Source organism: Salvelinus sp. IW2-2015, linkage group LG9 (assembly GCF_002910315.2).
Source record: "Salvelinus sp. IW2-2015 linkage group LG9, ASM291031v2, whole genome shotgun sequence".
Classification (NCBI taxonomy): domain Eukaryota; kingdom Metazoa; phylum Chordata; class Actinopteri; order Salmoniformes; family Salmonidae; genus Salvelinus; species Salvelinus sp. IW2-2015.
This window is the reverse complement of record NC_036849.1, coordinates 24,327,770-24,351,786: the sequence shown is the minus strand read 5'-3', so window position 1 is coordinate 24,351,786 and position 24,017 is coordinate 24,327,770. Positions and strand designations below refer to the sequence as shown.

Here is a 24,017-nt window from a genome sequence, read left to right as displayed (position 1 = left end):
TGGCTAGCAGGGTTCTCACCGCCTTGCCTAGATGCTTACCTTAAGTAACATCCTTTCATTTCAAGACAGAATGCAGTTGCTATACCTTATGGGGTCACGAGATTTTCCTGAACACACGAAAACACTGGCCCCTAGTTGTGAGAGAGAGACTAGTAACATAAAGACAGGAACGAGAGACTGAAAAAATTTGAGATAAAGAGCGAGAAAGGCAGACAGAGAGAGAAGGAGAAAAAAGAGAGATGCAAGGGGAGCGCGGGCGGGAGCCTCACTTTTGTTGTAGCAGGTCGTCAGCACGGCTTTATCTGCAGGACTGGCGCTGATGTGCCATATCTCCCCTGCCTGGTGCTGCAGGACGCTCTTACTAATGATGTTATTCTCATCATCAAAGTCAATGATGTGGATCTGTGGAAAGGAGAAAGGAAGAGTGGAGAGAGAAAGAGGCGGGAGGAGAGAGAGTGAGGGAAGGAGAGCGAGAGAGGGAAGAGCAGTGAGGACGAGGTTCTAGTGAGAACACAGACAGAGGCACGCCTCCCCCCCCTCATCTTTCACCAGTCGCCCTAACCCTCAGCAGTTCAAAGCACCTCTCACACAAAAAGGTTCCGTCTTTAATATGACAGTGAACGCAACCTTAAATGCAGACATCACTTATTAAGATGTATTAACTTCACACACCCACTGCGTTTTTTGCCTTGATTTCCCCTTAAAAGCAGCGATCAAACACTCCTTCAGAACGTCTAAGACGGCAGAAAGAAAGGTCTAATAGAGGAAAATCGATCAAATCTAGTTTGTACCCTTCACGACATATGATAAGTAACATGTGGAACACCAGAGCAGGCAGCGGTTACCATCTGTGAAATCAGTATGTTATTATTACTGTTATTTTATTGTGTTACTATTTCCTTTGTTATTTATACTGAACAAAAATATAAATGCAACATGTAAAGCGTTAGTCCCACGGTTCATGAGCTGAAATAAAAGATCCCAGAAATTTGAGACACGCAAAAAGCTTATTTCTCTCCAATTTTGTGCACAAATGAGTTGAGCAAATGAGCAAATATAATCCATCCACCTGACAGGTGTGGCATATCAAGAAGCTGATTAAACAGGATGATCATTACACAGGTGCACCTTGTGCTGGGGGCAATTGTGCTAAAGCCACTCTAAAACGTGCAGTTTTGTCACACAACACAATGCCATAGAAGTCTCAAGTTTTGGGAGGGAGCGTGCAATTGAAATGCTAACTGCAGGAATGTCCACCAGATCTGTTGCCAGAGATGTTAATTTCTCTATCATAAGCTGCMTCCAATGTCGTTTTAGAGAATTTGGCAGTACATCCAACCGACCTCACAACCGCAGACCACGTGTAACCACGCCAGCCCAGGAACTCCACATCCAGCTTCTTCACCTGCGGGATTGTCTGAGACAGCCATCCGAACAGCTGTTGAAACTGTGGGTTTGCACAACCGAAGAATTGCTGCACAAACTGTCRGAAACCGTCTCATGGAAGCTCATCTGCGTGCTCACGTCCTCACCAGGGTCTTGACCTGACTGCAGTTTGGCGTTGTGACCGACTTCAGTGAGCAAATCTTCACCTTCGATGGCCACTGGCATGCTGGAGAAGTGCTCTTCACAGATGAATCCCAGTTTCAACTGTACCGGGCAGATGGCAGACAGCATGTATGGCATTGTGTGGGCAAGTGGTGTGCTGATGTCAACGTTGTGAACAGAGTGCCCCATGGTGGCAGTGGGGTTATGGTATGGGCAGGCAAACGCTACAGACAACAAACACAATTGCATTTTATCAATGGCAATTTCATTGGAYAATGGTTGAGAGGAGTTGTGGACCCAAAGCTTCCGGTTTAATTGATTGCAGTTTGTCTAACAGCCATGAAGTTATCTTGCTATCATCTTCAAGGTCAGCAGACTAAAGAGTTGGCATTACAATAGAAACCGTAGGCCTAATATTTGCAAGCAAGCTGTGTGCAGGACTTTGGAACTTCTATTGACTTGACTTAGGCCTATTTGAATTGACCATTATGGAAATCTATTTTATAGATATTTGACTTAGGTGGTAAAGCAGCGACAATCAAGAGGTTTGATGTGGTTAATAACACCCGTCATTCTAATAAGGCTGAGTCTCACTGCACCGTGGGGGCCATTAATCTGGTTGCACTGGACAATAACTCCAGGCACTCCTCTACCCTGTTCACTTTTTACAGGCAGGGAGGAGAGGAGCAGAGCATCGGAGCAGCAGAATACAGCGTCCTTCAGCTGCCTCAAAGTCACACAGGCTGCCATTAACCTTGGGCTGGACCACATCGAGCAAAGATTATTACACAAAGTTATAATTTTATGGAGGGGAGACATACAAATAAATTCCGGTGCTGGTGGGACAGGGTAATTGGAGGGAAGAGGAAGAGCGGTAATAGGGCCCCTGAATGAACCCAGGGTGGAGGAGAAGTCCTATGGGTGATTTATCCTGCGTTATTCCCCAGCCGGAGCCAGCGGAGTGACTTATCCCTGCATCCCTCTCTCAGCCCAGTCGGGCTTCCTTCCCAGCCCGTTGTAATTATGTTGCAGAAAAAGACGGGATAAAAATGAGCTAGCCGACAGTCTCCATTTTTGGGCCTTTAGTTAAAGCTCTTTAGTGGTGCGGATGACAGTTAGCGGGACAGAGGAGTAGGGAACTGGCAGAAGTGGCAGGGCTGAGATGTTTTAATGCCACACAAACTGGAGGAGCCCCAAAGTTCTGCCATTCATATTGCGCTGCCCTCTCAGGGCTGGAGTGGCACTTAAGGTGAGAGGAAGGGAGGGTATAAATTAGATATCTGAAGCTCACATTAGAGAGGCAGGAAGCTTAGTGACACGTCCAAGCTACTGTATAAGTGCCTGAGGCCAGAGACAATCAGGTGGTGTCTCTATGTGACCAATGCCTGGGGGTGGGACTGAAGCCATCTTCAAGGAGGAGTCCACTTGCTGGAACAGCCAATAATCATAAGTGAACCAGCATTGTGATAAGGATGGGATGAAATTTTTGCTCCCTTAGTTGTGACTGCAATGCATTCAGAAATGCTGGTACAAAACACCCAAAATTCTGTTTTTCAATTCTCAACAACAGTGCTTGGTGCAGGAATCACAGCAGTACTATCATTATAAGTATTTTCCTCTCAGAAATATGGCGTGGGTGATCAAACATAAGCACTGTTTGTCTGTTCAACCACCAGGATAGATTTGGAATGGGCTCCAGCAACATATTTGAACACCCACAGCCAGAACTTTAAAAAAAGCATAGACCATTTTCTCACCAAAGGATGCCAAAACCATTTCAACACAGACATCAGTCTCTCCCTCTCTGAAATCAGTTATTACACCCCCCCCCCCCACACACACACACATTTATGGCCAACTGTTTCTGTGGTCTGTCTACATGATGACCTAGGAAAGACACACACACACACAAGGATGGGTTGGAGTCAGCCCAATAATAGTGCCAAAGGCCAAGGCTAAGCCTGTCCTCACAGCACTATCTGGTCCTCACAGCACTACCTGGTCCACACAGGCCCATTTGGCTAGCATGATCCTAGGCTTGTTTACTAGGCCTACAATTCTCAAAGGCACATGGCAGCTGGACAAGGCTTGAGTTAACCCACTTAACTGAAGGTACCACTAAATAAGCAGAGCGTGGCATGGACAGTCATGGCACAGGCAATAAGATGTTGCCTTACAACCCAGTCTTGATGCAACCCAGGAGGAACTAGTTGTGAGGTATCAGTGGGTCTCAAGTCCCATCTCAACACGTGGGCCAATCTTGGCTGGAATACCCCATTAGGAATACTAGAGGCCTCGGTGGGCTGAAACAAGCAGCCAAAGAGCTACATCAGATAAAGGATCAAGTGAGTCCACTGTGGATGTTGATCCCATCAAAAATATATAGTACCTTTTTAGTACAACTTTAGATTACATCCAAAAGTGGGCCCCACATTAGAAGAACAGACACTGTACAATACCCTTCCTAGATGGTCTTCCAATGCATAGGCTATATACAGCTGTAAGGTGTACTACTGTTGGTAAGTACAGTCGTTTGACTCACCTGATTGTCAAATTTGAGGGACTGGGTACCCACAAGAAAACGAATGGCATCCGATTCAGCTGTCTGGGAAGTAAGTGCACGAGCCTGCAAAACAAGATACAGTTGGTACATTGTAAAACTGTAACTAATGTACACTACCGGTCAAAAGTTTTATAACACCTACTCATTCATTGTATTTTCTTTATTTTTACATTGTAGAATAATAGTGAAGACATCAAAACTATGAAATTAAAAAAGTGTAAAACAATATATTTTATATTTGACATTCTTCAAATAGCCACCCTTTGCCTTGATGACAACATTCTCTCAACCAGCTTCATTAGGTAGTCACCTAGAATGCACTTCAATTAAAAGGGGTGCCTTCTTAAAAAGTTCATTTGTGGAATTTCTTTCCTTCTTAATGCGTTTGAGCATTAAGGTAGGGGGGTATACAGAAGATAACCCTAATTTGGTAAAAGACCAAGTCTATATTATGGCAAGAACAGCTCAAATTAAGCAAAGAGAGACGACAATCCATCATTACTTTAAAACATGAAGGTCAGTCAATACAGAACATTTCAAGAACTTTTGAAGTTTCTTCAAGTGCAATCGCAAAAAACATCAAGCTCTATGATGAAACTGGCTCTCATGACGACCGCCACAGAAATGGAAGACCCAGTGTTACCTTTGCTGCAGAGGATAAGTTCATTAGAGTTGTAAGCCTCAGAAATTGCAGCCCCAAAAATGCTTCACAGTGTTCAAGTAACAGACACATCTCAACATCAACTGTTCAGAGGAGAATGCGTGAATCAGGCCTTCATGGTTGAATTGCTGCAAAGAAACCACTACTTAAGGACATCAATAATAAGAAGAGACTTGATTGGGCCAAGAAACACGAGCAATGGACATTAGACAGGTGGAAATTTGTCCTTTGGTCTGGAGTCCAAATGTTCGATTTTTGATTCCAACTGCCGTGTCTTTGTGAGATGGATGATCTCCGCATGTGTAGTTCCCACCATGAAGCATGGAAGAGGAGATGTTATGGTGTGGGGGTGCTTTGCTGGTGACACTGTCTGTGATTTATTTAGAATTAAAGGCACACTTAACCAGCATGGCTACCACAGCATTCTGCAGCTATACGCCATACCATCTGGTTTGGGCTTAGTGGGACTATCATTTGTTTTTCAACAGGACAATGACCCAACACACTTCCAGGCTGTGTAAGGGCTATTTTACCAAGAAGGAGAGTGATGGAGTGCTGCATCAGATGTCCTTGCCTCCACAATCCCCCAACCTCAACCAAATTAAGTTTGTTTGTGATTAGTCTGACCAGAGTGAAGGAAAAGCAGCCAACAAGTGCTCAGCATACGTGGGAACTCCTTCAAGACTGTTCCAGGTGACGCTGGTTGAGCGAATGCCAAGAGTGTGCAAAGGGAGGCATATTTGAAGAGTCTCAAATATAAAAAAATATATATAAAAAAAATGGTTACTACATGATTCCATATGTGTTATTTCATAGTTCTGATGTCTTCACTATTATTCTACAATGTAGAAAATTGTACAAATTAAGAAAAACCCTTGAATGAGTAGGTGTTCTAAAACTTCTGACCGGTAGTGCATGTATGTACAGTATGTAATGCTATGCCTATACAGGGCTTTACGTGACGAATGTATCACTAAAGCATGATGACATTGCAAAGCAACAATGTTGACGTACATTGAAGAGAGTTCAGATGAATATTTGTCAACATTAGAGTTACATAGCTAGGACGAGGTTGCCCCAGTATTTGGGCGTTAGAGATGTCGACAAGTCATACTCCTCGTTGACGTCTCTAACGCCCAAATACTGGGGCAGGACGAGGTTGTCTGACATAGCTATACTGTATCCAGCTAACGTTAATGCATGCATATCTCCGACGTGGAACTGTACCTGAAATTCGAGGCCGTATATCACAGGTGCATCGTCCTCCATGTCCGACGTATGTTGCAAGCTTATTATTACTGCTTGAAAGCGTTACGTTTAATGTGAGATTTCACAAATAAACTGTTTGCACTGTTTATCCATCACCTCGCTGGATGTTATTTTAATTCCGAAAACGTAAAAATAAATACTTACGTAGCGTACAGTGAATGTCCGTAAATATATATGGAGAAAGAAGATGTTTACGGTTTAAAATGCGTAAAATATTTAGGAATACCAATCGACAGATACGTAGGAAATTTGATTCCTATTGGACATTGTACATTTAACTTCCTGGAAGATTCACGCATGCGCACTATTGCCGTAGCTCAGTAGCCGTCATCATTCCTTAGCAAAGGTAATCTAAAGCGCCTTGTTTTTGTTTACATTGGTTTACAGCTTAATAGGGGAGGCTGATGCATCGCTACATGTTATTTATGTAAGCAAGTGATTTGTATGAATATATTTATAAAAGTAGATATGTCCTTTTTTGCCATTTGAAGCACCTGTAGCTTAGCACGCTAACTTTAGCTAGCCATCATTACCCAAAAAGCACAACAATCTACTAGCCATAGAAATTGAATGAATCATTGTATATCTATGCTTCTAAGCCCGTATGATACATTTCATTGTAAAGAACATGACAAAGTACTAACAATAAATCATATTTTTAGGTAACCTGATTTATGATTCCTCCATACTATTATTCTCAGGGAAAATATGGATAGCAACGAGACTCCTGCACAGAGGCCAGTCACCCTGGACATCACAGGAGGTTGAACCCAGCCTGAGTGAAGACTGTATCCCTCCAGAGCCAGCCCCCACCCTCTCGCCCTCCTCTGATGTCCTGTTCCAGGAGGAGAGCATTGACCTGGGGTGCGAGTCCTTCATCACTCCCCAAGAGGACAGCCACAGCACACCCTCAGAGAGCCTGATGGACAAGCTTAATGACCAGATGATGGAGAGTGTCATGATCTCTGACTCCACCAACAACAGTGAGGAGGACCATGTGGTTCCCATGGACAACCTGCTGGAGCAATTTGAGGAGAGAGAGGAGGAGCCAGCAGCAGCAGTGGTTAAAGAGACCTCAGTGGAGAAAGAGAAGAAGGAGGAGAAAGTGGATGATCTGATTGGACAAGACACTACTGAGATCAAGATAGAGGCTGCGACGATACAGACAAGTCCAGTAGCCTCTAGCCCTGAGGAACCAGTGGATGATGTGAAACCAGAGCTAACTACTGAAGAGCAGGATTTTGTCACCGTCTCCGCTGTAACCCCAGAGGACAGCACCCCCAGCCCAGGCACCCCTAAGCATGAGGCAGCACCCCTGGAGGCCAGCAATAAATCAAATCAAATGTATTTATATAGCCCTTCTTACATCAGCTGATATCTCAAAGTGCTGTACAGAAACCCAGCCTAAAACCCCAAACAGCAAGCAATGCAGGTGTAGAAGCACGGTGGCTAGGAAAAACTCCCTAGAAAGGCCAAAACCTAGGAAGAAACCTAGAGAGGAACCAGGCTATGAGGGGTGGCCAGTCCTCTTCTGGCTGTGCCGGGTGGAGATTATAACAGAACATGGCCAAGATGTTCAAATGTTCATAAATGACCAGCATGGTCAAATAATAATAATCACAGTAGTTGTCGAGGGTGCAACAAGTCAGCACCTCAGGAGTAAATGTCAGTTGGCTTTTCATAGCCGATCATTGAGAGTATCTCTAACGCTCCTGCTGTTTCTAGAGAGTTGATAACAGCAGGTCAGCAACAGCCATGTCTAGTCTTGTTGTACAATGAAGTGGATAATTTGCTTATTTGTAGACCTATACCTCAACATTTTTTGCGACCTACTCGCCTACCTGTGTGACTGTGTGTGTGTTTCAGGGGGACGCTGTGAAGGACCTGATGATGCGTCTCATGGGGTGCAGGCAACTATGAAGAGACATGTCCTTATAGCCAACTCTGTTGAACAATCCTTCCTGGGCGTCAAACAACTAATTGTGAGTCAATGTGCGTGCATGTTAATGTTGGTGCAAACGGATTTTATACATCTACATGTAGTGCCTTGTTAGAAACGACTTATTTTCATGCCGGCTTGGCTTACTCATGGGCAATTCCACGGTAGTTCCACCATATACCTCTTTCACCTTTAGATCGCTGTACTTCTACTTATTCAGTGATAGAAGACCGTGTAAATGGCTACGTTTGCTGATTTTGGGTAGTGTGCATGCAGCAGATAGATACCCTTGATATTCTGTGATGACTACCTGGAGTATGCCACACCTTCCTCATAGAATGGTGTTGTTAATAGCACAGCTCCATAAAATACCCTATAATTTCTCTGGCTCACCTCTCTCCCCTACCTCTACATATAGCATGAAGATTAGTCTGAATAGCGACCTCTCCTCCCCCATCACCCTATCCTCCTTCCTCCATCTTAGCTGCTGACCCGCAAACGACCCTGACCTGCACTTGGTATTTAAAACGTATGCACCATAGCAGCCGGCAGAGAGATGGAGAGAGAATAGAAGGGAGGGAGGAGATCCTCCAGGCTCTGAGTTCTCTCCTGCTGTGCCGATGTATAATGCATGGGAGCTGTGTACATATTTCAAGGCCTTCTGGTCTCTACTTACACAAACACACACATCTGGTGCTGGACTGCAGTCTGCCAGGATGCACACATACACACCCTCTCACAGAGTAGACCACTTGACCGAAGGCTGAAAATACCACCTGGTGTGTGTGCGTCACTGACTCTACCGATGCACACCAGCCAGCGTGGGCGGCCCCCCAGTGTAAAGAGGGAGTGAAGGAGAAAAATAAAAAGAGAAGTAGAGTGAGTCAGGCAGGTCTGTTGAAATGTCAGTGGGCTTTGCTCCTCACAGCTCCAGACCGACTCAGCCAGTCAACCTTACACTGATCAATACATGTGATTGATTGCACCAAATTTGAGACAACCGGGTAGTCTCTTTCTCGATTCGCTCAGTAAATGTTGGCTGTGTGTGTGTGTGTGTGTGTGTGTGTGTGTGTGTGTGTGTGTGTGTGTGTGTGTGTGTGTGTGTGTGTGTGTGTGTGTGTGTGTGTGTGTGTGTGTGTGTGTGTGTGTGTGTGTGTGTGGTTGTACAGAGCTGTGTGTACCCTGGGGTTGTACTGACTAGTGAGATGTGTGTGTGTACACTTCTCCCCCCTGATTCTTGGGGCTGCTGGGAGCTGGCAGTGACTCATGCTGCAGTGCCAGAGTGTGACTGCACCCACTGCCACTGCCTCCACACTCCCTCTGAGAACACACAAACGCTGGCTCACACAGAGGGAGGAGCACAGAGATGAGGGAAGGGGAGAGGAAAGATAGAGGGAGTATGAGAGAAGGGAGGGAAGAAGATTTAAGCGAGGGATAAAGAGGAGGAAGCAGCCTCTGTGGTAAGAGTGAGGTTTTGAGAACAGATGCTGTGTTCTCTGTCTCACTCCATCATTCAATCCCCTGCTGATCCACAGACAGCGGCAGTAGTGATATGCACCACTGAGTGAACATTATTCACATGTGGCAGAGCTCAACTAACATCTTATTAGCACCAACTTTACATACAGTAACTGAGTCCAAATATCATAGCTACACACTGTCACTTTAAATGGAACTGACCCCAACCCTGTAGAATGTTGTGGAGAGGTCCTCTTTGTCTCTGCTGGATTAGCTGTCCTCTGTCCCTCAAGTTCATTGTGTCTCTTCCTTCTACCCCTCTCTCTTTTCTTCCTTTCAGGGCTAGTGACCCGTCTGTCCTCTGTCCCTCAGGTTCTCTCTCTCCTTCTACCCCTCTCTCTTTTCTTCCTTTCAGGGCTAGTGACCCGTCTGTCCTCTCCCCTGAGTCAGCATTTCCCCTCTTGCTCAGCAGGGCTCAAGGCCTCCCTCCCTCTCACCCCACCCTCATTTCCTTGGAGGCTTGTGTGTGTGACCTGTTTCTCCTCCGTCTCTTGTGGCCAATGTCTGCTGGCCACTGCCCGCTCTTGCACAGCATTATCCATGGCTTCTGTCTATCACCTTCCCTCCCTCTGGTGACCTGTCTCCCCCTCTCCCGAATCCCTCTCCATAGTGATTCTGGCCTAGGGCCTATATTTCTCCCTGTGGCTAGTCGGCGTCCCCTCTCTCTCAGCAGGGCCCAGGGCTGGCTAATCTGTCACTTTGATTAGCCACCTCTCTCCTTCCCTTTCTCCCGCCATCCCTCTCCCTCTCTTCCTCTGCGRCCAATGAACTCTCTCTCCTACCAGTGTGCTGGTGTCTGGGCCTGTGTGCTGGGGCCAGATGTCCAGTGGAGGACAGGGCGGGGGCCGGGGGAGGTATGATCAACATCATCCCACATTACATGCTGACCACACCGCTCGCGTCGCAAAGTAAATGTAAACATACATGTTATTTAATTGCACCCACACTGCTCGCGCTCGCCAACGAGCGTCTGTGTTGCTAAGGGCTAAAATAGAAGTCAATTCTATTTGTGACGCTGAACGTGGTGAAAGTCCTGCCTCTCCCATCTCCTCATTGGTTTATAGAACAGATACCCACGTGCCATCTCCTCATTGGTTATACCCACGTGGGTGATTGAAAGATTAACTGAGTTTGGTCGGTCATTGTGGTAACTATGAAAGTTAGATGCCAATCGCCATATAAAGTCCAAAGAAGAAAAAGCCTGGAAGGAGGAGAGATGACTAGAAACGATTCGGTTGACTGTTTTATGTGTGGATTAATTGTCGGAGTAGAGGACCTTGCGCATTTCAGGTAAAATAACTAAACGTTTATATCCCAGGACAAATTAGCTAGCAACAGCAAGCTAGCTAAATAGGACAAATTAGCTAACAACTGCAAGCTAGCTAGCTAAATTGCCATAAATGTTTAATGATTTTCGACCTGTCCCCAAATTAATATAATTGGTTCAGAGTTAGTTTTGATATTTCAACCTGCGTGTTGTGATCGCGTTTGGTGTGGGGGGACAAAATCAATTTGCGCACGGCCGGTTTGGGTACGGTGTTACTCCCACCTTGGCTGGGTCAGCCTCAGCCTTAATGCTCCCTCCCCTATGTAACCACATTGATCTGCGTTATAGCTACCTGGAGGTGTACAGCCAGAGAATTGTCATTACCTCAACAATCCTTTACAACACTGAGACTTGGCCGTGCTAAGTCAGCGGTTTGTCTGTCTATCAGTGAATGACTGATGTCACCCAAAGGAGAATCGTTTGGAACTCTCCCAGACAGCCATTATAGCGTAATACATCGTTTCTATGCAAGCCCTAAGATAGTTACTTCACATATTTTCTGTTTTATTCTATTGTCCCAGGGCTCTAGATGTCTGGATGCCTTCAAATAGAAACTACTGTGGTCTTTAGAACAGTCAGCCACCAGTCCATCCTCTGGCCTTGAGGCAAAGCCCTAGTCTGGCTCTCTCAGGGCCGCTAATACAAGGACTCCAGCCCTMCATCAAACCATCAAAGACAAGTTAACCACTATCCACACCTAGATGCTAGTGTATTGTGCATTCTGACTTTCTTACTTCTCTCCCCTCAGTATTCATTCAAAATGCTGTGGCTAAATTGAAGTGTCACTGGAACTTAGTATGTTATGCAGAACAGGGCCCGCAATAGGGCGAGAAGCCTTTCTACTGTGTTTGGCTGGAGGCTGGCACCTCGTGAGAGCCCTGGCAGTGGGCGTGCAGCCAGCTTTGTTTCGGGCATTTTTACTTCACCAAAAGAAAATCTCTGAACTTGTGAGCTTCAACACAATTAGAAATGCTCACCCGTTTTAAACCCACAATGCTGCTAATTGATAATCTAGCCTTGTGTGTGTTTCTGTGTGTTTGTATGAGTAGGGAATCCAGTGGCATTCTATTGAAGTATTAAGCTCTTCTCCTATGGAGTTGGGATGGAGCTCCCTGGTGGCTGGCTGCCCAAGGCCTGCTTGGTTTCAACTGCTCTCCTATGGAATCACTCACTGTTGCCCCTTAGAACTGTGGCTAGTCACACAGTGTATGATCTGACAATAGCTGACTTGTCATCCTCTTAGTTATCTCTCCCCCAGCTGTGTGTTTGTGTGCATGCACATGTCTATGCTCTTAAGGGCTTCTGTAGAACCTTTTAGTATAGGTGAATTAAAAGGGATGAGGTAAAATTAAGTTGATTCCCTGGCTGGTGTCTGTGTGCAAACACTATGCACGGCTAATCCACTTCCTTCTCCAGTGTGAGAGACGAGGGAGTGTTCATTTAGCCCTGCACTGTGGCCCTGCTCAATACACATTGTGTTCATCGGCATTTCCTCATTCAATTTCAGCCAATATAATCTGTATTTTATCTCATTCTCATTTGATTTGGGGGGGATCCGAGTACCTCTTATTGCAGATTATTATGAGTGGAGCTAAATGATCAATCCTGGCATTATCACTCTACTGTTCTCTCTCCCACCTCTTCTAATTGAAATGACTCACACTTGGGATACACCATTCTATTATTCCTGTTGTTGGGTGTTTTCTAGGGCTGGGAATTGCCAGGGACTTCACGATAGGATATTATCAAGATACTTAGATGCTGATACGATATGTAGGCCTATTGTGATATGATGTTTCAAACATATTGCTCACTATGCATTGTGTATACAAAACATTAAGAAAGCTATGATCTCTTATTGGTGTAAGTCTAAGCTGTTGGGGGGGGTCTAAGCTAACATGGATTTGTTTTATGATGGTCATACTATGGAACATTTAGCTATTTGATTTAGAATTGTAGGACCCCTTTAGGTATACATTTTTTGTGGATAAAATATTTAATTTGGCCTTTACTACTACAGCCCATAGACCCCTTTCTGTGTTTGCAAACATTGCCGCACAAGGGCGATGCGTGCAAGTTGGTGGCAGAACAAGAGGGAGTTGTTATTTTTTGTATCTTTTTTTTAAATGTAAACTTTAACTAGGCAACTCAGTTAAGAACAAATTCTTATTTACAATGACGGCCTACACTGGCCAAACCTGGACAACGCTGGGCCAATTTAGTGCTGCCCTATGGGACTCCCAATCACGGTCGGTTGTGATACAGCCTGGATTCGAACCAGAGTGTCTGGGTGTAGTGACGCCTCTAGCACTGAGATGCAGTGCCTTAGACCACTGCGCCACTCTTATAGAACGCTAGCAAAAAAAGCCTCTATTAACATCAATCAATTTATTTTATTTTAATCAATTTTATTTTATATAGCCCTTCGTACATCAGCTAATATCTCGAAGTGCTGTACAGACACCCAGCCTAAAACCCCAAACAGCTAGTTAATGCAGGTGTAGAAGCACGGTGGCTAGGAAAAACTCCCTAGAAAGGCCAAAACCTAGGAAGAAACCTAGAGAGGAACCAGGCTATGAGGGGTGGCCAGTCCTCTTCTGGCTGTGCCGGGTGGAGATTATAACAGAACTATGCCAAGATGTTCAAAAATGTCATAAGTGACAAGCATGGTCAAATAATAATCATGAATAATTTTCAGTTGGCTTTTCATAGCCGATCATCAAGAGTTGAAAAACAACAGGTCTGGGACAGGTGGCGGTTCATAACCGCAGCGCAGAACAGCTGAAACTGGAATAGCAGCAAGGCCAGGCGGACTGGGGACAGCAAGGAGTCGCCACGGGCGGCAGTCCCGACGCATGGTCCTAGGGCCCAGGTCCTCCGAGAGAAAGAAAGAGAGAAGGAGAAAATTAGAGAGAGCCAAGATTTTCAAAATTTCCATAAATGACAAGCATGGTCAAATAATAATCAGGAATAAATCTGTTGGCTTTTTCATAGCCGATCATTAAGAGTTGAAAACAGCAGGTCTGGGACAGTAGGGTTCCATAACCGCAGGCAGAACAGTTGAAACTGGAATAGCAGCAAGGCCAAGGCGGACTGGGGACAGCAAGGAGTCACCACGGCCGGTAGTCCCGACGTATGGTCCTAGGGCTCAGGTCCTCCGAGAGAAAGAAAGAGAGAAGGAGAAAATTAGAGAGAGCCAAGATTTTCAAAATGTTCATAAATGACAAGCATGGTCAAATAATAATCAGGAATAAATCTCAGTTGGCTTTTCATAGCCGATCATTAAGAGTTGAAAACAGCAGGTCTGGGACAGGTAGGGGTTCCGTAACCGCAGGCAGAACAGTTGAAACTGGAATAGCAGCAAGGCCAGGCGGACTGGGGACAGCAAGGTGTCATCATGTCCGGTAGTCCTGACGTATGGTCCTAGGGCTCAGGTTCTCAGAGAGAAAGAGAGAACGAGAGAATTAGAGAGAGCATACTTAAATTCACACAGGACACTGGATAAGACAGGAGAAGTACTCCAGGTAACCAACTGACCCTAGCCCCCGACAAAACTACTGCAGCATAAATACTGGAGGCTAGAACAGGAGCGGTCAGGAGACACTGTGGCCCATCCGAAGAAACCCCCGGACAGGGCCAAATAGGAAGGAATAACCCCACCCACTTTGCCACAAGCACAGCCCCCGCACCACTAGAGGAAATCCTCAACAACCAACTTACAATCCTGAGACAAGGCCGAGTATAGCCACAAAGGTCTCCACCACAGCACAAACCAAGGGGGGGCGCCAACCCAGACAGGAAGATCACTCAGTAACTCAACCCACTCAAGTGACGCACCCCTCCTAGGGACGGCATGAAAGAGCACCAGCAAGCCAGTGACTCAGCCCTGTAACAGGGTTAGAGGCAGAGAATCCCAGTGGAGAGAGGGGAACCGGCCTGGCAGAGACAGCAAGGGCGGTTCGTTGCTCCAGAGCCTTTCCGTTCACCTTCACACTCCTGGGCCAGACTACACTCAATCATATGACCTACTGAAGAGATAAGTCTTCAGTAAAGACTTAAAGGTTGAGACCGAGTCTGCGTCTCTCACATGGGTAGGCAGACTGTCCATAAAAATGGAGATCTATAGGAGAAAGCCCTGCCTCCCGCTGTTTGCTTAGAATTCTAGGGACAATTAGGAGGCCTGCGTCTTGTGACCGTAGCGTACGTATTGGTATGTACGGCAGACCAACTCGGAAAGATAGGTAGGAGCAAGCCCATGTAACGCTTTATAGGTAACAGTAAAACCTTGAAATCAGCCCTTGCCTTAACAGGAAGCCAGTGTAGGGAAATAGCACTGGAGTAATATGATCAAATTTCTTGGTTCTAGTCAGGATTCTAGCAGCCGTATTTAGCACTAACTGAAGTTTATTTAGTGCTTTATCCGGGTAGCCGGAAAGTAGAGCATTGCAGTAGTCTAACCTAGAAGTAACAAATGCATGGATTAATTTTTCTGGCATCATTTTTGGACAGAAAATTTCTGATTTTTGCAATGTTACGTAGATGGAAAAAAGCTGTCCTTGAAACAGTCTTGATATGTTCGTCAAAAGAGAGATCAGGGTCAAGAGTAACGCCGAGGTCCTTCACAGTTTTATTTGAGACGACTTACAACCATCAAGATGAATTGTCAGATTAACAGAAGATCTCTTTGTTTCTTGGGACCTAGAACAAGCATCTCTGTTTTGTCCGAGTTTAAAAGTAGAAAGTTTTCAGCCATCCACTTCCTTATGTCTGAAACACAGGCTTCTAGCGAGGGCAATTTGGGGCTTCACCATGTTTCATTGAAATGTACAGCTGTGTGTCATCCGCATAGCAGTGAAAGTTAACATTCTGTTTTCGAATAACATCCCCAAGAGGTAAAATATATAGTGAAAACAATATGTGTCCTAAAACGGAACCTTGAGGAACACCGAAATGTACAGTTGATTTGTCAGAGGACAGACCATTCACAGAGACAAACTGATATCTTTCCGACAGGTAAGATCTAAACCAGGCCAGAACTTGTCCGTGTAGACCAATTTGGGTTTCCAGTCTCTCCAAAAGAATGTGGTGATCGATGGTGTCAAAGGCAGCACTAAGGTCTAGTAGCACGAGGACAGATGCAGAGCCTCGTCTGACGCCATTAAAAGGTCATTTACCACCTTCACAAGTGCAGTCTCAGTGCTATGATGGGGTCTAAAACCAGACTGAAGCATTTCGTATACATTATTTGTCTTCAGAAAGGCAGTGAGTTGCTGCGCAACAGCTTTTTTCTAAAATCTTTGAGAGGAATGGAAATTCGATATAGGCCGATAGTTTTTTTATATTTTCCGGGTCAAGGTTTGGCTTTTTCAAGAGAGGCTTTTATCACTGCCACTTTTAGTGAGTTTGGTACACATCCGGTGGATAGAGAGCTGTTTATTATGTTCAACATAGGAGGGCCAAGCACAGGAAGCAGCTCCTTCAGCAGTTTAGTAGGAATAGGATCCAGTATGCAGCTTGAAGGTTTAGAGGCCAGATTATTTTCATCATTGTGTCAAGAGATATAGTACTAAAACACTTAAGTGTCTCTTCCCGATCCCAGGCCCTCGCAGAGCTGTGCAGATCCAGGACAGCTAAGCCCTGGAGGAATACGCAGATTCAAAGAGGAGTCCGTAATTTGCTTTCTAATGGTCATGATTCTTTCCTCAAAGAAGTTCATGAATTTATTACTGCTGAAGTGAAAGCCATCCTCTCTTGGGAATGCTGCTTTTTAGTTAGTTTCGCAACAGTATCAAAAAGAAATTTTGGATTTTCTTATTTTCCTCGATTAAGTTGGAAAAGTAGGATGATCGAGCAGCAGTGAGGGCTCTTCGTCTAGCACGGTACTGTCTTTCCAAGCTAGTCGGAAAGCTTCCAGTTTGGTGTGGCGCCATTTCCGTTCCAATTTCCTGGAAGCTTGCTTCAAAGCCGGGTATTTTCTGTATACCAGGGGAGGCTAGTTTCTTATGACAAATGTTTTTCGTTTTTAGGGGTGCAACTGCATCTAGGGTATTGCGCAAGGTTAAATTGAGTTCCTCAGTTAGGTGGTTAACTGATTTTTGTCCTCTGACGTCCTTGGGTAGGCAGAAGGAGTCTGGAAGGGCATCAAGGAATTTTTGTGTTGTCTGAGAATTTATAGCACGACTTTTGATGCTCCTTGGTTGGGGTCTGAGCAGATTATTTGTTGCGATTGCAAACGTAATAAAACATGTTGTTTATGAGTGCGTTTCACACTACTTTTGGATTATAATTGGATTTTAAGCCTCGTATGAATGTCCTGTTTACTATGTTTGTGTCGTCATCGCAAATCAACTTTAAAAAAACACTTCAACCAGTAAAATGTCTCTTTGGCTAGCTTTTGCTACAGCCTATATCAATGAGTGTTAGCATTCTAGCTAACAACTGCTGCATCAAATAGTTATTTTACAAATATCACAACCAAATATAATATTAGCGACTGTCCAAGCAAGAATCAAAACATCATTGTAAGTGTATGAGAACCCCAAAAAGTTATTTTGTTTAGAAGTAATAAAATCGTAAATCTACTGTAGGCTATGCTCAATATTAGGAAGGTGTTCCTTATGTTTGATATACTCTGTGTATGTCTGCTGCAGAGAGACTAGACAGAGCATGAGAACATTTGTTTTGATCAGTCATGGAAATAAAAGTGCTGAAAACATGTGGGCACACCATTTAAAAATACAATGGAGAACAAGCTATAGGAAGAAAATGTGTTTGGGCGTAGGTACAGCCGACTAACTCTAGCTAACGCTACTTTTTATTTTATGACATTTTTTCTGATCAATACCTGAAGTCAAAATTTTGATTATAATATTGCGATAGGTAACTGTTTAGATTTTTTTTCTTCCCATTACTAGTGTTTGGGTGTGCATAGGTGGAGTGGCAGGACATCATGTTAGGTCATGAGCACACACAGTAAGCCTGGCTGGAAGCCTCGCTGACCAGGGATGGCACTACTTCTGATTTGCTGCCACTACATTGGGCTCTATGGTGGATATCCTAAGGGTGGTGTGAGCGTATGTACAGTACATCATAGACATCATAGAGCCTATCCCCAGTGAGTGCCAGAGCCAAATGCAGGGAGGGGGTGAGGAAGGGTTGCTGTTGTGGGGGCTGTGGGTTCTGTCTCAGTGGCTGCAGCTGCTTCTGGCCGTCTCCCTGCCTCTCGTTTTCGGCTTCATTTCACCCCCTAATGAAGATTTAGAGGCACCCCTGGCAAGGGGGTGAGGGGGAGAGGGAGTGTGTACGTGAGGGAGAGCAAGGGAGGAAGAGACTGGGGGGACTGAGAGAAAGGATGTCTTTCACTAGCTACGTTTCCATCCAATTGGCAACAGATTTTGAAGGAATTATTCTAAAATCTGCATAAGAACAATAAGCGCATTTTCCCACCAAATATGTATTTCCATCAATTGTACTTGTAGCAGACAAAAGGCTGTGCTTAATGACGTAGAGCACATAAAAAATGCTTTTGTGGTTAAATTCCCATGTACCGAATAAAAAAGACAAGTTAAATGGGTTTCCGTTGCATTTTCAGCTCTACTGATGGTTTTCGCACATTGTTTTGCCTTATATAGCGAAATGTTGCATTATATAGCATGTGTGCCCACTCTGGTATTGGCACGTGCGCTCCAGCCAGCAGCTCACAGATACAGTGTGGGTATAGCCTATATGATGATGTTATTCTGGACAAAATTATTTTCATTTCTCAGATGGCAGCCAAACATTGATGATCATGTCACCAGAATAAGCAACTGGATATTTATTGAAAATATTTATCACCTTGCACATTCACCACCCTGTGAAGTTCATCATTTATTTCATCTGTAGCCTAATAAACTGCATGCTTTCCTGACGAGTCGTAATGGGAGTACCACACATGTCATCGTGTGACTTTAATTTTACTTTGATATAATGGTTATTATATCAATATTTGCGCATGAAAGCCTTTCCACCAACATTTCTCACATAGTAAATGTTACCAACAGAAAAACATTCAACCTTTTTCTAGCGTGTTTTGTCAACATTTGGAAAGTTTACCAACAAATGTTCTGTTTCCATCAGGCCTGTCATGACATGTTTTATCTGACATGTACTTTACTGGCATAAAAAGGTTAGATGGAAACCTGGTTAGTGTCCCAGTGAAATCTCTTATGATAGACCACCTCTGCTCCAGTATAGGAAGGAAACTGTCTATTGTGACTGGTCTCTATTCAATTCAAAGGGCTTTATTGTCATGGGAAACATATGTTTACATTGCCAAAGCAAGTGAAATACATAATAAACAATACAAAATTAACAGTAAACATTACACTCACAAACGTTCCAAAGGAATAGAGACATTTCAAATGTCGTATTATAGCTTTATACAGTGTTGTAACGATGTGCCAATAGTTAAAGTACAAAGGGGAAAATAAATAATCATAAATATGGGTTGTATTTACAATGGTGTTTGTTCTTCACTGGTTTCCCTTTTCTTGTGGCAACAGGTCACAAATCTTGCTGCTGTGATGGCACACTGCTATTTCACCAAATAGATATGGGAGTTTATCTAAACCGAAGGAAAAAAATGGAATTCTTTGTGGGTCAGTGTAATCTGAGGGAAATATGTGTCTCTAATATGGTCATACGTTTGGCAGGAGGTTAGGAAGTGCAGCTCAGTTTCCACTTCATTTTGTGGCCAGTGTGCACATAGCCTCTTCTCTTGAGAGCCAGGTCTTCCGACAGTGGCATCTCTCAATAGCAAGGCTATGCTCACTGAGTCTGTACATACAGTACCAGTCAAAAGTTTGGAAACACCTACTCATTATTTTTTACTATTTTCTACATTATAGAATATTAGTGAAGACATCAAAACTATGAAATAACACATGTGCAATCATGTAGTAACCAAAATAGTGTTAAGCAAATCAAAATATATTTTTGATTTGAGATTCTTCAAAGTAGCCACTATTTTCCTTGATGACAGCTTTGCACACTCTTGACAACATTCTTGAAGGAGATCCCACATATGCTGAGCACTTGTAGGCTGCTTTTCCTTCATTCAGCAGTCCAACTCATCCCAAACCATCTCAGTTGGATTGAGGTCGGATGATTGTGGAGGCCAGATCATCTGATGCAGCACTCCATCACTCTCCTTCTTGGTCAAATAGTCCTTACACAGCCTGGAGGTGTGTTGGGTCATTGTCCTGTTGAAAAACAAATGACACTCCCACTAAGCGCAAACCAGATGGGATCGCGTATTGCTGCAGAATGCTGTGGTAGCCATGCTGGTTAAGTGTGCCTTGAATTCTAAATAAATCAGTGTCACCAGCAAAGCACCCACACACCATCACACCTCCTCCTCCATGCTTCACGGTGGGAACCACTCATGCGGAGGTCATCCGTTCACCTATTCTGCGTCTCACGAAGACACGGCGGTTGGAACCAAAAATCAAAAATTTGGACTCCAGACCAAAGGACACATTTTTATTATTTGTGTCCTTTAGTAGTGGTTTCTTTGCAGCAATTTGACCATGAAGGCCTTATTAACGCAGTCTCCTCTGAACAGTTGATGTTGATGTCTGTTACTTGAACTCTGTGAAGCATTTATTTGGGCTGAAATCTGAGGTGCAGTTAATTCTCATGAATTTATTAACTTATCCTCTGCAGCAGAGGTAACTCTGGGTCTTCATTTCCTGTGGTGGTCCTCATGAGAGCCAGTTTCATCATAGCGCTTAGATTTTGTGACTGCAATTTTCCGGATTGACTGACCTTCATGTCTTAAAGTAATTATGGACTGTCGTTTCTCTTTGTTTATTTGAGCTGTTCTTGCCATAATATGGACTTGGTCTTTCACCAAATAGGGCTATCTTTTGTATACCACCCATACCTTGTCACAACACAACTGATTGGCTCAAATGCATTAAGAAGGAAAGAAATTCCACAAATTAACTTTTAACAAGGGACACCTGTTAATTGAAATGCATTCCAGGTGACTACCTCATGAAGCTGGTTAAGAGAATGCCACGATTGTGCAACGCTTTCATCAAGGCAAAGGGTGGCTACTTTGAAGAATGTCAAATATAAAATATATTTAGATAATTTTTTTTAACACTTTTTTTGGTTACTACATTATTCCATATGTGATATTTCATAGTTTTGATGGCTTCTATTATTCTACAATGTAAAAAAATAGTAAAAATAAAGAAAAGCCCTTGAATGAGTAGGTGTGTCCAAACTTTTGACTGGTACTGTATTTAAATAAGGTATTTTTTTTCTTTCTTTTTAATATATTTTCAAAAATGTCAACTTTTTTTGCTTTGTCATTTTGGGGTATTGTGTGTAGATTGATGAGGGAAAAAATCTCATTTAATTCGTTTTGGAATACGGCTGTAATGTAACAATGTGGAAACAGGGAAGGGGTCTGAATACTTTCCAAATGGACTGTATGTTTTTTTTATAGAGCCGAAAAGATTTTGAGAAGTGGTTTATCCTTTTTGGATAGGTAGCTCTTCGCGTTGTTGTTTGTTTAGTGTGTTCCAATTTTCCCAGAAGTGGTTAGATTCTATGGATTCTTCAATTACATTGAGCTGATATCTGATGTGCTGTTCCTTCTTTTTTCTTAGTGTATGTGTGTGTATGTATGTATGTATGTATGTATGTATATATTTGTTGTTGCCCAATAGTTTTTTGTTAGGTTTCTACACTACTTTCCTTACATCTAAAGCGTTTCTTAATAGTATGTGGTTTGTTCGGCTTTGATGCCTCATGATTGTGACTTGCTCTGTTCAATTAGGCTGTGATCTGATAGGGGTGTCAGTGGGCTGACTGAACGCTCTGAGAAACTGGGTTGAGGTCAGTAATAAAGTAGTCTACAGTAAGGCCTACTACTGCCAAGGGATGAGCTATAGGTGTACCTAGAGTAAGAGTCTCCTCAAAGCCTACCATGGACTATGTACATACCCAACATGTGAGAGAGCTGCAAGAGTTGTGACCCGTTTTTGTTGGTTGTATTGTGTCTAGGGGGGCGTATTGGGAGGGAATGCTGTCACCTGCAGGTAGGTGTTCCCTGTGTGCTGAGAATGTTGGGTTCTTGTCCAGTTCTGGCGTTTAGGTCACCACAGACTGGTACATGTCACTGGGCCTGGACATTTTTGCCCTCTCACTCTAGGATGGAGAAGCTGTCATCATTAACGTATGGGGATTCTAGTGGAGGGATATAGGTAGCACACAGGAGGACATTTTTCTCTGTTGTTGGTAATCAAGCCTACCACTGTAGTGTCGTCTGCAAACTTGATGATTGAGTTGGAGGCGTGCATGGCCACGCAGTCGTGGGTGAACAGGGAGTACAGGAGAGGGCTCAGAACGCACCCTTGTGGGGCCCCAGTGTTGAGGATCAGCGGGGTGGAGATGTTGTTACCTACCCTCACCACTTGGGGGCGGCCCGTCAGGAAGTCCAGTACCCAGTTGCACAGGGCGGGGTCGACACCCAGGGTCTCGACCCCGAAGGGACTGCTGCTTTGTAGAGGTGGACCTGGTCATAAAGGCTCTTCAAGTCCAGGGTGGAGTGGTGGAGCAGGTAGACGTTAGGTTTTGAGGCACAGTCACGGGAAATGCTTGCGTATACCTGCTGTATGGTAGCAGGATGAACGTCTTTTCGTGGTAGCAGGGCGGGGAAAGTAGAAGAACATGTTTCAATCACTCCTTGTGTGCTGTGGCAACCCCTTTCCTGCTGTGCTCTCACATAGTTTGTGCCTGTGTGAATGTGGCTGGGGGACCCTAGTTGGTCCTTAGATAGCAAGTTTAGGGCGTGCTGGGTGTTTGGGCACCAGAGTTTAGCCACTGGGTTTTTTCTTCTATCTATTTCCCATTGGAGCCCTTAAGGACATTCTGTGGCTTTTGTGTGCCCTCGGTGGGTGTGAAAGGATTTTCATGGGGGATGCTAGGAGGGGGTAGGGTCTGCTGGGTTGGTGGTTCTTCATTTGTCTGTTCTGCTGTTGTGTGGAGGGAGGGCTGTGGTCAGGATCTGGGGTGGGCTGTTCAGCTGTGGTGTCGAGGCTGGCTGTCTTTCTCTGTCTTTCTCTAGTGTGTAATTCTCTGATGCCTAATTAGGTGGCTGGCTGTGATGAATGGCACTTTGCCGTGCAGTTAAAACCCAATATCCAGGCTGACCTTGTCATGCTTACTGATGGGGAGGCTCGGATGTACACACCCTCTTACCCCCCCACCCCCTCGTCCTCTGTACTGTACCTACCCCCTCCTGCGGAGACATCTGTTGCTTTAATGTGTGTGTCCCCTCACATTGTACCTTACTCAGTGTTTCCCCGACCTTTGGCTGACCTTCACCAGCACCACCACTCTACCATCACAAATAAAATATTGAAATATAAGATGTCCTTTTTAACTGTTTTTCGCCAGCCAGGGGTTGGTTTATTTTGGGGGTCATTGTGTCCAGTGTCCGTGTCTGTCCTCTCACCTTGTCTGGTGGTTTTGTTGAAACAGCTGTGTCCCCCTCCTGTGCACCTGTAGAGCACTAAGAACTGGCGCGCCGCAGTGGACCTGACCGGCAGACTGCTGACAGCTCATGGTCAGGGCTACGGCAAGGCTGGCCAGCCCTCCAGCCACACCACTGACTCACTACAGGTACCTGTGTGTTTGTCTGTTCTGTCTGTCTAGGTTTCTGTGTGGCAATAGAAGTGTGGTACTGGTGCATATGTCTGTGTGACAGTGTTTTTGTGTGTGGTCATGTTTCTGTTTTACATATGTACTTGCTTCAATTCAACCACAAGCGAATTAGTGATGTTGGGCACTGATGTTAGGTGATTAGGCCTGGCTTTCAGTCAGCGTTCCAATTCATCCCAAAGGTGTTTGATRGAGTTGAGGTCAGGGCTCTGTGCAGGCCAGTCAAGTGTTTCCACATTGATCTTGATAAACCATTTCTGTATGGGCTTCGCTTTGTGCATGGGGGCATTGTCATGCTGAAACAGGAAAGGGCCTTCCCCAAACTGTTGCCATTGTATGTTATAGCGTTAAGATTTCCATTCACTGGAACTAAGGGGCCCGAAACATGAAAAACAGCCCCAGACCATTATTCCTCCTCCACCAAACTTTACAGTTGGCACTATGCATTCGGGMAGGTAGCGTTCTCCTGGCATTT

At 44.5% G+C, this 24,017-nt stretch overlaps 1 protein-coding gene and 1 pseudogene across 1 annotated transcript in view; one reads left to right on the top strand and one right to left on the bottom strand.

Moving 5' to 3' along the window:
• Positions 1-6,249, bottom strand: part of LOC111968856 (EARP-interacting protein homolog) — a 52,561-nt gene extending 46,312 nt beyond the window's left edge. The window contains exons 1-3 of the mRNA XM_070445057.1: positions 6,000-6,249; positions 4,091-4,174; positions 270-402 (exon numbers count right to left, since the gene is read on the bottom strand). Coding sequence (XP_070301158.1) covers positions 270-402; positions 4,091-4,174; positions 6,000-6,041 — 259 coding nt within the window. The 5' untranslated portion in view covers positions 6,042-6,249. The remainder of the gene's footprint in view (positions 1-269; positions 403-4,090; positions 4,175-5,999) is intronic.
• A 497-nt stretch (positions 6,250-6,746) lies between these two features.
• LOC111969035 (trafficking protein particle complex subunit 12-like) overlaps positions 6,747-24,017 on the top strand; it is a 28,152-nt pseudogene continuing 10,881 nt past the window's right edge.